We start from the raw sequence: 14,334 nt of genomic DNA, 5'->3' as shown, positions 1-14,334 counted from the left end.
GAGAGAGAGAGTACCGCTAGCCAATTGCTGGCAATTAGCAAATTCTGTGCCTAGAACAACGACAACAACAATAATAAGAACTAACTAACTATCCAGCGACTAACGAACCAAACTCGCAGTATGAAATGTCGTTCTCAGTGTCTGTTATAGCTTCCGCTTTGCATTATCAAATATTATTGGAGTCGTCTTTAGATTGCATGTCGACACGTTAGCTGCTGCTGCTGGTCTTGGTCTTCGGCTTGTTGTCTGTTTTGTTCTGTTCTGCTTTTAGTCATAAAAAACACCCTTTAAGTGTGCGGCTGGAATCTAATGATGATCATTAAGAACGCGCTGTAATCACAGCCGCAGCAACCACAAGAGCAGCAGCAACCACAGCAGCAGCAGCAACTGGTTGCTGCTTTGTCAACACCGACAACAACAACAGAGGAACGGTAATTTTCTGAAAAGATTACCGTGAACATTTTCACTCATTGCCAATGCAACCTACATTCACATGCTCCTCACTCTCATCTCTTCTCTTTGCTGAACCCTTTTGTTGTCGCTTCGGAGCGATGCGAGTGCGTTTCTTAGTCGCATTCTGTGACCATTGTAACGGCTTTGATTAGACTTGGACTTGGACCTCAAGTCGAACTCGAACTCTAAAGTCGAACTCAACTCGGTTTTTCCTCAGCTTTTGTCATCGCTTTTGGTTACCATCTTCGTTTTTTGTCGTCGTCGTCATCTTGTGGCGCTGTCGGCACTTTAACAGTTAAATGGTTAGTTTACATCATTAGCATGAGCGTACTAAAAAGAGAAAGATGCAGCCAGCGGGAAAGTGCGAGAGAGAGCGCTGAGAACAGTTTTCAGTTTTTCTTGGCTTAATAAATACACAATTTTTCTTATGACCTTTTTTTGTGTTGTTGTTTTGTTGTGTTGTTGTCTTGCTTTCTTTGTCTTTCGTTCAGCTGTTATTTAATTGCTACACAGATTATTTAATTTGTGTAGATTTGCGTAGATTTCATCGCCGATGACAAGCTCTTTTCGTTGTAGAAACTGTTGATTCGTGCTAAAGTTGAAGCTTAGCAACACATTTCATTATACATTTCTTTAAAATCGAATAAAAACGCAACTCAAGATTATCCAACAACATATTAATTATGAATAGAACATTGAAGCTGATATGCGGACAACTTAATTGATAGTTATTGATTCTATTTTGAGTAAATTATGCAATTATGGGCAGTTAAATCTTAACTAATTCTAGAAATATTCGGAGTAAAAGTTTTTGTAGATGTGATGAAGAAATGTTGGGAGTAGAAGAAATAAGAAAGACTTTGAGATACTCGCTACCCATTGTAAGTAAAAGCTAAGTAGTGCAGTATTCATTTTTAAATATACCAAATTAATATACCACAATAATACTAAAAGTATATATTTGGTATGAGGTCGGAAATAACTCTCATTGGGAATAAAAGCAAAATAATGCTTTATTCATTTTAAATTATACTAAATTAATATACCACAAAAATACTAAAAATATACCGAAGGCTATATTAGGTATGGTCGGAGGTACCTCCTTCTCCTATTACATACTTTTCCTGCAGGCACGTAGTTATATAATATAATACCCTCCTACCCGGTTATAAAAACTAAGTCAATGTTCTTCATTGTGAATTTATTACATTCCTAGTTTTATGTTTTTCTTTTTCTTTTATTTCAAAAACTGATTTAAACGGCAGCAAACATAAAAAACTGACCTACAGCCTAAAATAAATTGGAAAGAACTATAAAAACATCAGCAATAAAATTTAGATAGCCTACCATCAAAGCAACCAAATAAATATTGCCATAAGTCTTTATAATAAAGTTCAAATATAAACAAAGCTTCGTTAGTAAATAGTGCCATAAGATCCATTAAAAATAATAAAGCAAACAATAATTCTAAGTTCACCATTAAATCTAATTTCCTAAAATGGTTTCCCAATTATTTGAGGGGAAAAATGCAATTAAAATTCCTTTGCTTTAAAGTAAAGTATTGTAATTGAAAGTGCAGGAAGAACGTGAGAACCCCCAGAAGCAACTAATTCACATTGCTATTCCTTTCGAGCACTTGGCTTCGGCTTCGTCTCTGACTGTTGTTGCACTGCACAAAGGTAATCGCTACCGACTGTTTGTGCCGCCAACGCCAGCTCCCAGGCGAAAAGAAAAACAATTGCGTCCAAGTTCGTTGCCTAAGTCATTTGTTTGCTTGCCTTCTTTTCATTTCCTTCTGTCTCTGTGTGTGCAGCGAAGCGAATCGTTTTGGTGCTGTGTGTCGTTCTGCGTCTCAATTATTTATTTAAGCTGCCACCCAGCGATGGGCTCTGTGTGTGTGTGTTAACATTGTAAACAATACCGTTAACACGCCACAACATGTTGCACAAACGCAAACGTTGCAAGAAGAATTTCTGCCAAGTTCTCGCGAATCCGAACCTCAACAAATTTTAGCTGCATGCATCATGTGTTGTTTGTGCAACGCAACCGCAGTAACAAAAAAAAAAAAGAAAGAAAAGACAACTGGAAAAACTGTAAGCTGAAATGCGACCGCGTCGCATAAGCGGGAAAAACTCACAGCAAACACTTATTAAATTTCAGCATTTTGCATGCCAAAAAAAATAAAGGAAAAATGTAGAAGTAGAAAGAAAACCGCAAGCAAAGAATTTCTATGGAGAGTCTTGGTCATGCTAATGAGTTAGACAGAGTCGTCTTCATCTTCTTCTGAAGACTGCGACGACTCCTTCTAAAGTACTTGAAAAGTTCACATACCTCAGTTGTTGTTGTTGTTGTTGGTTCCCGATGCTTGATATTGTTTATCCACTTGAGTGCTTGAGCATTAAGTTTTTTTTTTTTTGTTTGCTTTTCGTTTGGCTACTTTTTCTGTTCCACTCGCGAAGCGACGCGACGCGACTCAATTTCAGTATTAACAAAACAATAACAAAAATCGTTGTGTTTGCTTTCTGCTGCACTTCACTTCACTTCAAACGTTCTCTCATCCTTAACCACAAGATCTTAGACGGTGTTTCTTTTTTATTTTTATGACCAACTCTGTTTTTTTTTTCGTTCGTTGTATTTTCTTTCCACCTTTCGTCTCGTTGTCGCTGTTGCTCTTGTTGTTGGGCTAGTTCTGAACGCGTCGCGTGTTGGCTGCTAACTGAAGCCCCCATCGTGTTGGCGCGTCGCTTTTAAGAAAAGCCCCCCAAAGAAAGTTGCTTGCATACAAAATTCTGCTAGAGCCAAAGATTCTTGTTTGAAAGCTACAATCGAAGAGAGTTCGTAAGTCTTCTCTTAGAGAGTGTGAGTGTGCTCTTAAGAGATATTATTATTATTTCGCGTGGGGGAGTTGTCAATTTAAAGAGTCTGGAAATAAAAATAAAGTTAAAAGTTATTAGAAAGATTATTACAATTAAAATATAAGTAAGAGAAAATATTCAATATATTAAATAGATTCGAGTATAAATTCATTAGGGAATATCCAAAATATATATATATATATAACTATATATGCACATAAAATAAATGTAATTTAAATCTTAGTATATGAAGCACAATGATCAATTTGATCAATGAACAGAACATTTTCTCGGCTAGCAATTTAATATATACAGCCAAGAATAAGTTAAAAAAATAGAATATCCAATTATTCTAATGAAATGATTTTCAAATAAAAATAATTATTACTTTCAATTGTTTAATTCGTAGTATTATTCGAATCATATAGGCAGTAAACTATATTATATTAAATATATAAAATTATGCTAGCATTAAATCTTATTACTAAGCATTAATGTTGGATACTCTATAATCAATAAGAAACGCTTAGTTAATTAATTGGAACATCAATGGAATTGTTTTTATGATTGATATACAAACTAATTCTCGAATAAGTAGAATTATATGCTATGATTAAATTAAATTTAATTATTCTGCATGTAAATTCTATGAAGTTGGGTAAGTAAGAAGTACATCATTATTATTTACATTTTGATGATTCGTAGTTATATAAAAAATCAAGTATATGGAAACATATTTTATATACATATATAATTTTTATTTCCTAATTAATTTAATCAAATTAGGAAATTAAAATTATCATTAAATGAAATAGAAATTAGATCAGAAATATATAATGAAATATTAGCAATAATATATTTTTATATATATGATATATAAAAACAAGTAAGAAAGTTACAGTCGAGTGTGCTCGACTGTGAGATACCCGCTACCCATTTTTAATAAAGGCAAAATATTGCGGTATCATTTTCAAAATATACCGAAAATACTAAAAAAAAATACTAAAAATATACCAAATGGTATATTTGGTATATCGATATAGTACACCATTCAAAATATACCATAAACGGCACAATGTGCCAGATTGTCGGCCAAAGCAACTCAGACCCCTAGTAAGTAGGCGTTTTTCCCATACAAAAGTATTTCCTAAATAACTTCGACAATTTTTATCTGATCGCAACCAAATTTTCAGAAATCATAACTACTATAGTAATTATAGTATATACCAAAATTCGCAGCTCTAGCTCTAAAGTTACGCTTGTTATTCGATTTTTTTGATTTGCAGGGGCGGAAGTGGGCGTGGCAAAAATTTGAAACAAACTTGATCTGCGTGCAAACATAAGAAATGCTATCGAAAAAAAATTATAGCTCTATCTCTTATAGTCTCTGAGATCCAGTGTTTCATACGGACAGACGGACAGACGGACAGACACACAGACACACAGACATACAGACACACAGACACACAGACACACAGACGGACAGACGGACATGGCTAGATCGTCTCGGCTATTGATGCTGATCAAGAATATATATACTTTATAGCGTCGGAGATGCCTCCTTCTACCTGTTGCATACATTTCCTGCCGGCACAAAGTTATAATACCCTTCTACCCTATGGGTAGCGGGTATAATTATCATTAAATTATTTCGAAGTAATATAAGCAATAATATATTATTCTTGTAATAAATAAAATAAAACTAACCATTAAATTAATTCGTAGTTATGAAGACATGAAATATAAGCCATAATATATTATTGTAGTAATAAATAAATAATTAAATAAGATCTCACGCAATAATGTAAATTCTAAAGTACATAAAGAATAAATAATTGCCAATATTTTTCTGTAAATTGTTAGTTTATTTTTTGTTCCACCAAGTTTGTGGTTCTCGCCGCTTACTCATGCGAGTAGCTCGCATCTTGTGATGCGTTTGCCAAGCCACAAAGGCAGACAGAAGACAACAGACAACCTCATGCAATCCCATAGAGCACACGCAGCGCACACTCGAGACAGGATGAGAGTTGAGTGTGGCTGCAGTTGAAGTTGGAGCCAAAGTTGGTGTTGTGTTGGGTTGCCGGCAATGGAGCGCTGCAAGTAAACAAATTCCAGGCATTACTCCCATTACTCATAATGGCAGCAGCCAGTCGGTATCCTCAGTCTCAGTCTCAGCCTCATCCTGAGAGCTGCAGAGGCACACCCGCCCATGTCGAACCCAAAAGCTGTTTTAAATCTCCGATTCATAACACAAAAATGGCAAAAGGAATGAACAGAAGAAGGCCTTGCCTGCAGTTTCAGCCACAGCTTCAGCTACAACTTCAGCTTCAGCTGACCAAGAGCAACTGTGTTTCCTCCCCTTTGCTTCGGGGCTTGCTGTATCTTCAGGTGCTGTTTGATCATCGTCATCGTCTACACGATTGTCCATCGCATTGAAGATTGTGTCTGCCGCGATTGCCGTTGCCGTTGCCTTTGTCTTTTGCATTGGCTTGAGGATGATCAAAACTGAAGCTGTGGCTGCGGCTGTGGCGGATGAGGCGTGTCTGCTTTGTGTGCTCGTGCTTTCTGCCAAAATATATAGAATGAAATATTTATCGCCATTAGAGCCTGATTAGCTGCGGGGCGTGTTATTGCCGTCTTTTCAGGTTCTTCGCGTTTTGTGTTGTGCTCTTTTTTTGCCTTTCTTCATCTCTTGTTCTCTTCTATTTTTGGTGCTGTGCACTTAATAAGATTTTGCTCTGATTGAAATTTGATATGTTCATTCAATTATGTTTGTGGCTCACCTTTTTTTTCCCAGCGTGTCAATAAACTGCCGCGATCACCTCGATAGTGGCCAATTAGTTACCTTGCTGGGCAAGTTAAAAGGGCAACTCTTTAAACTTGTCATCTTAATTCGTCATATTCATTCATTCGTCATTCGTAGTTAGCAAGTGCTTAGAACTATCACACTCTCTTCTCAATGAAAACAACAGTCATCGTTGGTTAAGGTAACTAGTTAAAGAAGCTCAGAATTGTTTGGCATGCTTTCGAGTTCTTTTCTTTTTGGGTAATTCGCGAGCTTTAACATTCTTTTTTGCCGTTTTTTTTGTTGTGTAGAAATTAAATGTGGTATTAGCTAATGGAAAGACTTTTCTATTTAAATAGAATTGTCATTGAAAAACTTGAATATTTAACAATTCCATAAACAGAATTTTTGCTTATTAGTACATTTGTAATAAATTATTGTAATGTGTTCTTAATTATATAATTTTTCATTAATAATTTATAATAATGTTTTTTTTTACTGCATTTATAGGGTATCTTTTCGTAATTCATTTCTTCACAAAGCAGTGTTGCCAAAGTTTGTTGAGAAATAAAAGCTGTTTTTGACGGGAATAACGATGCAAAAAAGCTGAAAAATTAGAAAAAAGGCTATAAAAAAAGCTGATTTTTCAATTCATTGGATTCTCTACATTTTTCACAGGGTGAGCTTACAAAATCGGTTATATTGAAACATATATATAGAATTTGTACAGCAGCTGCTCTAATATTCACAATATTTAGAGAATTTCATTAAAACTATCCTTATTCTTCTCATTTTTATTGTAATATGTTCATCCAGTTTTTCTATCATTTTTAGGAATTTATTAGGAAGGTTATATATTTGTCAATTTAGAATAAAATGAATTACATGGTATGTAAGTAGAAAACAACGAGTAGAAAAACAAATAGCGCTGTTGTCTTCAAATTATTTAACAACTAGGTTTCCTAAATGATCCAATTGAGCCAACAATGTATGCTCGGCTGGTTTGTTTGCATAAAGCCGTCCCTAGCACTTTTATTTTTTTTTTATTTAAAACATTGGCGCGCAAATCAGAGAGTTTTGGTGTGATTGTACATTTACAGTAACTGTCATCCGTGTCGCCCTTTTGCCTTTAGTGACGCTACGATAAGAATTGGCGTGTTCTTTGGCATTGCTTAACAACACTATACAATCGATTTATCACTAAAAATGTTGGCAAGCATCGACAGAACAGCTACAGCAAATATTGTTCCATAATTTTAGGCAAATAAAAAAAATCTAAAAAAAGCATTTAAGTAAAAAAAAAGCCAGAATTCCCGCTGCCCGCTGTTTGCAATTCTTTCTAGCAAATGGCATTTGAAAAAAGCCAGTTTTGACGGGAAAAAAGCGACTTTGGCAACACTGTCACAAAGCACTCTTAACAAAATGTCGTATACTATTCAAATGCTCGCCTAAAATTTAGTCAAGTTTCCCACCTTCTACATGCACAAACTACTTGGCGCTGAAAGCTGTGCCACTGCTTTGCAGTGCAGGGCAACAAGCAGTTCATTCATGACGTTTACACTGCTTGCCGCACTCGAAACGAACTTTCCGTTTCTTTTCAAATTCTTTTCCAACTCATTTAATGTGCAAAAGAAAAGCAGCAATGCGCATAACTTGAAACTTTTGGTTGTCAACAAGATGTTGGCCAATAGATTATGGCGTCTGTCTGCAGTATTTACTTAGTATTTAATTATTCCAATTTACTTTCAACAACTTGATATTCTGCATTAAGTGAATACATAATCTATATACATAAATGCATTTGCGCATTTTCCTTTAACTGCAGCTGAAGGAATGGCAAACTTTTGCCCGACTTGCAACTTTTGACAATAAACATTTGGCAGTATACACGCTGCGACATTTGCAACTTGTAAGTTTTTTGTGCGCCGTTTTTGTTTTTCTTGGACATTTTCATTTCTCACTTTTATGCACCGAAATTTTTCAATTCGCAAATCTCAAGTCAAGTTTTTTCTTGCCACTGTTTTGACGCCTTCTGCTAAATTATGCATACAGGAGGAGCAAAAGAAGCCAAAAGATTCTATGCCACTTAGTGGCAAACAAGACGCGAGATTTTCTTTTGTTTCTCTTTGTTTTTTTGGTGTGCCCAAAAAACTTTTCTTCTTGTTTTCTGGCACTTTTATTCCAGGCAAATTGAAAGCCAAAATAAAGGATTATAATCGTCCTCTTTTCTCTCCGTGCGTTTGTTTGTTTGAACTGTCGCGACAAATCTTTTTACAGTTTATTAATTTCATAATGGTTATTGTAGCTGAGCTGTTGTCTCCTTTTGCACACTCAGTGTGTGTGACCTCGACCCTTCTGCTGCTGTTGCTGGCATTGTCGAAGTGATTTTCATCAACATTATCCATTTTCCGCATCAGCAGTTTGTCATTAATGAACTTGTGTTGTTGCTTCGCTGCGTCTGTGGTTGAGCTGACAAAAAGGAAAACCACTCTCGCTGTGACTCGAGTGGTTGCGTATGCTTCACTTTGCAACCACTTGCTGCTTAGTTAAGAAGCTGCTGGTGGGTGGGGGGTGGTGATGGTGGGTTAACCTCAAGGAATATCTTCATTTGGATCTAATCCAATTAACGCACTCTCAACGCAAGCATAATTTAGCGTATTCCTTGAGAGCGATTAAGTGCAATAAGCGACTAACTACTTTTAATCGCTTGAACTAACTTTTTTCTGTGCTTTTTCCTTAATTAATTGGGTCGCTGGTCGTGGAATAGCATAGCTTACTTTCTTTCCTATTGTCCTTCCTTTTTATTTTATTTCAAAAGAATACTTTGGCATACTTTTATATCTTGTTCATTGAAAATTAGATTTAGATTTCTTCTCATTTTCCTTTAATAGTTATTCTATATTTAATTGACTTTTTCAATATTTAGTTTATTTTTTCTTGCCACAAGGTTTCTAACTAATTTCACTTATAGTTTATTAATCATAAATCTATTTTGTTTTCTATCAATCCTTTGACGTTCACTCTACATTGTGTTGAGATTATCTCTTCATTGGTGATTATCACACACTTGAACCCAAAGTGTGCCCACATTTAAAAGTATTTTTGTGCTTATCTTGAGGTAATTTCGTTCTTTGCATTCACTGAGTCATACTTAATAATCAATATTCATTCCATTATGTGTCGCAGTTTGCAGCTGGCATAATTATACAGGTGTCGCTGTGTGTGTGTGTGTGTGTGTGTTAGTAGCCGTATTAGCCAGGCTAAAAGCCAATAGCTGGGCGTTCGCAGTTAGACAGCCAGGTCAGCCAAGGCGGACAGACGCTAATTACTATAATTTTGTCAAGCGTTGTCCGGTTTGCACTACGCCCATCAAAGCTGTGTGATAAGTTGCACTTGCTGTTAACCACGTGCTTCAGCGCTAAAGTTTGTCAACACATGCAACTGAGGGAGCACACTGAGTATGACAGCACAGCAAAATACCCTGTAATGGGGCGCTAATTATATACAAATATTATGAATTGTAAATGGTATATAAATATGATTAACCAAAGAATACTTAGTGAATAATAGATTGTTTTTAGAAACTTTGTTATACATAGATTAATGAGCAAGAAAGCGGGTTACTATTTTCAATAAAAGCAAAACAGCGCGGTATTATTCTTAAAATATACCATATTAATATACTGAAAAATACTAGAATATACCGAAAGCTAATAAAGATATAATAATATAATGAAAGCTAAAATATAATAAATTAATATACTAAAAATACCAAAATATACCGAAGGCTAGTTTAAGTATATTAATATACCAATAATACAATAATATAAGCAAAGAAGTGTAGTATTAATCATACAAAATTAATATACTGAAAAATACTAAAATATACCGAAAGCTAATTTTGGTATATATGTAGATGGAATAATAATATAATGAAAGCAAAACAGTGCGGTATTATTCTTAAAATATTATAAATGAATATACTAAAAATACTAAAATTTGTCGAAGTATAATAATATAATTATATAAATATTCTAATAATAAAATTTAAGCAAAGATGTGCAGTATTAATCATAAATAATTAATATACTAAAAAAAATATTAAAATATACTTATATACTTTTTATTCAAAACATACCATAGTATGGAAAATATCTCAGATTGTGAGCCAAAGCAGCTGAGACTTTAAATTACCTAAATAAAAAAATTGAATTCTTTATAAAATAAAATAATAAACGTCATGCGATGCGCTTAAAATGTATCTATATTCTTTAAAGTTTCAAACATATTTATATATCAAAGGATAGCATTCATAGAACCCTTAGCTAATATACTCCCTTAAAGCCTTGCACCCAAAGGGTATTAAAAAGTTTTACTGCGGGTCAGCTGGGCCAGCGCAACAGTGTAATTAAGCAGCTCAGCACAGCTTGCCTGCAACTTGCAACTGTCGCATTGCCCCCAGCTGTGGTTCCCCTTTCTCACCACTCATCCCTCACCCCCTAGGGCTTCCCCACTTGGCACTCAATTTGATAGAGCGCAAATGATTTCGAGATAAGATTATTAATCGCATGGGGGTTGATTAGTCTTTATTGAGCCAATCGTACGTTTCGCTAAGTGAGATAACTTTATCGTTGATAATCTCCTTGACTTTCAGTGCAAATATGAAATCCAAATGTCCCCACGTGGGATCCTCGATCTCAAAGAGCGTATGCTGTGACAGATACTGCGGCAGTCGAGCAATATCCTTCAAGTTGGCCGAACCATCCGCAGGTCCAGCATACAAATAGACTTGCGATGTGATTTGGGTTAAATCGTAGGCTGGCGGCTCTTCGGTGCCATATTTGGCCAGATTCTTTTTGCGTCCCCAATCGTAGCGGCGGAATTCGTTGGACACATACGACTGAATGAAATGAATGCCCTGATTGGTGGAGATGCCAGCCGGATGCGTTTCGGCCACTTGTGGCAAGAGTGTTGCATTCAAATTGCCCAAGTCACCGCCCCACATAATGGCAAGTGTTTTGCAATAGCTGAGCAGATACGGATCGTTGCTGCAAACGGTGTCCAGCACACGTTGAATCACCTCATTCCATGGCAAAAATACCTGATTCTGCAACAACTCAGCACCGATGCCCGGCGAACCGACGTAGGGAGCCAAACCGACGACAGTTCCCTCGGTCACGTTGCCCATGAAGATGGGCGGTGCCAGCATGTGGGCAGTTTTAATCTTGGCATTGTACTCCGGCCGAAACGAGGCCATCACAAAGAACGTGGTGCAGCCCTGCGAGTGACCCACATAGTGCAGAGCCTTCTCTCCGGTTAGCTCGAGTATGTAGTCAATCATCGCTGGTAGATCGTAGGCGCCAATTTCGTGCCAACTAAATGCCCAGAAATTGGGATGATTGATATTAATTTTCGTATTGTTACGCGAATATATATTGCCACGGGCATTGCCCAGCCAGACATCATAGCCCCTGTCCGCATAGTTGTAGGCCAGCGCATTGTCCGGCCCATTGAGCAGGAAACAATCGGAGCAGCTGAAGAGTCCATGCTGGATTAACACCACCGGACGCTGCACCTCCTCCTCCTCCTTGGCATTATTGTCCAGCTTGGGGGAGTAGGGGATGCGGAACATGTTCAGCACATAGCCATCCTCCGTTTCCACAAAATGCGATTCACCTGGATAGCCATGCGATTGAATGCGTTCAGCCTGAGTGTGAAACATTCGCATTACAGTCAGTTGTTGCTTTCTTTTTGCTTTCCTTTGCTTTCATATGCTTTCATATGCTCACTCACCGAATTCTTGAGTCTCTTAAATGGTATATCGATAAAATCATTCTCAGTTGCCCGGGGTATCCTGGCAGCCAAAGCAACTGCTGCAGTCACAATCAGGATCACAAGGAATTCCTTGAGCATTTTGCAACAGTTCAGCAAAGTTGTCGTCGTACGACTGAACTTGACAAAAATTCACTTGTAGTTTTGTTGCAGGCGAATCTAATCTATGGATTTGCAACTCGAGTGGCTTTTATTTTTATTTTTTCTTTTTTTTTTTTTGCTATGCGATGCGATAAGACTAGCACAATTTCGAGTTTCGATTTGAATTCCCATTCAGATAATCCGTGTGCGCCATGTGAGAGAGATTTATGTGCTTCGCTCTATTCGGCGATGAGATTACGTCGCTCGACATGCTTCTGTATTTATGCCGATAGCAAGCGGGGGGTAAACGATCCAGTTAATTATTGCCATTTGTGCGCCAGCAGCAAAAAAAAAACATACCGTAAATACTGCTAATTATGACAGAATCTTTCGAATCGAAATAGTATCAGTTGTTGCCACAGTTTTATGGCAACTGATAATCGCAACAGCTGCAGTCAAGATTCACATGTTTCTACTCCATATTTCTTCAGATAATTCCAATTAATTCTTTCACAATTTATACGTATTTTGTTTGGAAAAACAACAAGAATTCATTCAGCATTTTCAACTGCTTTATTTCGTTAGTTAATACCAATTGATTGTTCGTTAAATTTATGAGCTTTGAGCAAATAAAAGCACCGTGTGGTGTTTATATAAAGTCTTTTAAAAAGCCTTTTGATTGACTTATCACCTGAAACACTTTAAAATATTAAAAAAAAGTATATAAATTGCGTTGAATGAGACAGTCTTTAACTCAACAAATCAAAGACAATTCTCGTTTTAATTCGCGAAAATAAGATTATGTTTATATAATTTAATTTGATTGGATTTTTGTAAGCTGTAGATAAGTTGGTAATGAAAGCTCTTTAAAGATTGTTCGCTAAACATTGTTGAGCTTGTAAAGTTTATGTGTTTTTATACTTGAACATTGAATAGTCACAAGTAAATATTAAATTCACTGCAACTTTATTCTAAATTTATAAAGATGTAGTTTTATTTAAATTTTGTATATATTCTCGTAGATATTTTGATATTTTTAATATTCTTAATATTCTGTATTATATTATATTATTTTTGATATTCTGTATTAATTGTTTTTTCGTATGCAAATGTCAAAAGTTACCATTCGAGCTTGAATAACAAATTTTATGGCATTTGCAAGTCACAATTTTAAACAATTTAATTCAATTTTAAGCCACATAAAATATATTTCAAATAAATTTGTTATTTTTTTATTCATGCTTGCATACATTTTAAATACATTTTGTTTGCATATACCAGAAGAGAAAAAAAAACCAAAATTGACAAAAGTTAGCATTCGAAATGAATGGCTAGAGTTTGCATAAACAAATTTCAAGGTATTTCCCAGTCTCCATTCGAACTACGAAAAGTTTTCTATTTTTGGCTTAGATTTTCAATCAAGAAACAAAGTTGCAATGAGGACAAACCTAACCACACATCCTCTTCAGCTCTCCAGCTCTCAGCTCTGGGGGTAGCTCATGGAGGTATGCATGAATTGCTTACGTCTGCCTCGTGAGGGAATTGTTGGTTATGGTGAGGGGAGAGTGGAGTGGGCGAGGCAGTAGGAGGAGAAGGAGGAGGAGTAGGAGGTGTAGTGGCTTTTGTGCGACTGCATCTGTCGTTTGATGAGCGCGAAATACGCGTATCTCGACGAGTTGCGCCTGAATTGCTGCGATTTTTGTGTTACGTGGAGTGCAAGTGCTTTGCATGTGTGTGTGCGAGTGTGTGTACGAGTGTGTGTGGCAGAGCGAGATTGGCAAAGCCACAGACTGCAGATACAGACTACCAGGCTACAGGCTACGAAGCAGACAACAGCAACAATGACAACAACAACAAAAGTAGTAAGAACTCATCCGAGCATTGAGGACCACCAATGTCTGTGGCATTGTCAGGCCAACACCGAAAACGTGGTATGTGCACAACAGGAAAAAAAACAGAGAAAAGAATCAGATACATGTATAACTAGAGCAACAGAGCGAGAGGGGGAGAAAAGAAAGTGAGAGAGAGAGAGGGCGAGAGTAATGGCAGTGCTGATAAGCCAAACGTAAATGCGGTTCATTGAAATTATGTGAAGTGGCGTAGCAAAAATGGAAATACATTTCATTGCAAATTGCAAGGCACACAGAAAAACTGCAACATTACGAGTAACGCAGCGCACGAAGAAGCGACTGTTTGATTAGCAGATACCCTGTAAAGGTAGAGTGTACAGAGAGGAGGCTAATAAAATTACGAGGAATTGATAACGAGCTAGTTTAGCTTTATAGTTGATATATACAATTGTAAGAAGTTTGAAACTTGAATGAAAAA

At 36.4% G+C, this 14,334-nt stretch overlaps 1 protein-coding gene across 1 annotated transcript; it reads right to left on the bottom strand.

The window, feature by feature from the left end:
• Positions 1-10,638: 10,638 nt before the first annotated feature.
• On the bottom strand, positions 10,639-12,051 carry LOC117565643 (lipase 3). The gene is made up of 2 exons (XM_034244856.2): positions 11,887-12,051; positions 10,639-11,800 (listed from the first exon to the last, which is right to left on the bottom strand). The coding sequence occupies exons 1-2, from the start codon at positions 12,004-12,006 to the stop codon at positions 10,673-10,675; spliced, it is 1,248 nt and encodes a 415-aa protein (XP_034100747.1). The 5' UTR covers positions 12,007-12,051; the 3' UTR covers positions 10,639-10,672.
• Between the last annotated feature and the right edge of the window lie 2,283 nt (positions 12,052-14,334).

This window comes from Drosophila albomicans, chromosome 2L, assembly GCF_009650485.2.
Source record: "Drosophila albomicans strain 15112-1751.03 chromosome 2L, ASM965048v2, whole genome shotgun sequence".
Taxonomy (NCBI): Eukaryota; Metazoa; Arthropoda; class Insecta; order Diptera; family Drosophilidae; genus Drosophila; species Drosophila albomicans.
Note: the sequence above shows the minus strand (reverse complement) of the source record. Positions and strands in the feature narration are given on the sequence as shown.